The sequence below is a fragment of the Antrostomus carolinensis genome, unplaced genomic scaffold, assembly GCF_000700745.2.
Source record: "Antrostomus carolinensis isolate BGI_N321 unplaced genomic scaffold, ASM70074v2 scaffold48472, whole genome shotgun sequence".
Taxonomy (NCBI): Eukaryota; Metazoa; Chordata; class Aves; order Caprimulgiformes; family Caprimulgidae; genus Antrostomus; species Antrostomus carolinensis.
The window spans coordinates 341-1,901 of NW_010302605.1; the positions used below are offsets into that span (position 1 = coordinate 341).

Here is a 1,561-nt window from a genome sequence, read left to right on the forward strand (position 1 = left end):
GCTGAGTAACGGCGACTATATCAACATGTCCCCACGGGAGCCCCAGCATGGGCCCCGGGCTCCCTCCCTCACCCCCCCGGACTTTTTCTTCGCCCCTTCAGGGCATGGGTCCAGCGAGCCCCCCAAGCCCACCTGCTATTCATACAGCTTCTTACCCCGCCCCTACAAGAGCCAGGGCCTGGCGAAGGACAGCGACCAGTACGTCTTCATGATCTCCCCGGGGAGGATGATCCCGGAGGAGGCAGTGTGCGGAGCGGGCCAGTCGCCTGCCGGCACCTTCGCCCCCTCCAGCCGCACGGTGCCTTCGCCCCTGCGGCACAGCCAGACCAAGAGCTTCTTGAGCCATCGGTACCCACGGGTGGCCCGGCCCAGCCGCCTCTCTTTGGAGACCTTGCGGATGATGCTGCCCAGCATGAACGAGCACCCTCTGCCGCCCGAGCCCAAGAGCCCCGGTGAGTACATCAACATCGGCTTCGGGGATGCTGCCGTCTGTTCACCCCCCTCGCTGCCTGCCGACAGCCCGGCCTCCTCCCTGGGCTCGGGCACGGGGCAGAGGCGCTCCCCTCTCTCTGACTACATGAACATTGACTTTGGATCACAGTCGCCCTCCCAGTCGGGCACGGTCTCGGTGGGCTCTCTGGAAGCGCTCTCGCCAGGCTCTTCCTCCAGCACCAGCCAGCCCGATGGCCGCTACCTGAAGGCGGCTGTGGGGGTGGCTTGTTTGTCCAGCCTGTCTGATGGTGGGGATTACACCGAGATGACCTTTGGCATGGCCACCACCCCACCACAACTCATCGTTCAGAAGCCAGAAAGTGCCCGGGTCGCCAGCCCCACGGCTGGGGTGAAGAGGCTCACCCTCTCTGGGGTGGAGGCTTTCATCCTCTCCAGCCCTCCCCCAGACCCAAACCGGGGGGCCAAGGTCATCCGGGTGGATCCCCAGGGACGCAGGAGGCACAGCTTGGAAACTTTCTCCTCCACCACCACTGTGACCCCTGTGTCCCCCTCCTTCGCACACAACCCCAAACGGCACAACTCGGCCTCGGTGGAGAACGTGTCCCTCGGGAAAAGCGGAGGCCTGGAGGAGGAGCAGGGTAGCAGCCCCATGTGCCGGGAGACCTCGACTGGCTTCCAGAATGGCCTCAACTACATCGCCATCGACGCGGTGGATGGGACCCTGGCAAACTGTGACAAAGCCAGGTTGAAAGCCAGGCATGTCCTGAACGGGGCCATCGATGGAGTGGAGACGAGCACCTATGCCAGCATAGACTTTCTGTCTCACAACCTGAAAGAGGCGAGTGCTGTGAAAGGTGAGTAGCCGTGTCTGACAGTGCCTGCCCTGTGTGTTTGTCTCTCACCCAGGGGTTGTGTTTTGTTGAGTAGAGCACTATCCTTCCTTGTTTTCTTAAAAATCTGCTGTTCCCCAACACGTCCTGTATTAAGCAGTCTTGGAGGAGGAGCTCACTGGCTCTTTGTATGAGAAAAAGTTTAGTTTTGGGATATTTCTTTACATTTGAATTCTAGTGTGCTATTAGTGTATACTTCTGGGTACCCCAATAGAAGC

At 60.5% G+C, this 1,561-nt stretch overlaps 1 protein-coding gene across 1 annotated transcript in view; it reads left to right on the forward strand.

The window, feature by feature from the left end:
- Positions 1–1,465, forward strand: part of LOC104521748 (insulin receptor substrate 2) — a gene marked incomplete at its 5' end in the record, with an annotated part of 1,801 nt that extends 336 nt beyond the window's left edge. Inside the window, 1 exon segment of the mRNA XM_029083977.1 lies at positions 1–1,465. This exon segment is cut by the window's left edge and continues 47 nt beyond it. Coding sequence (XP_028939810.1) covers positions 1–1,315 — 1,315 coding nt within the window.
- Positions 1,466–1,561: the final 96 nt, after the last annotated feature.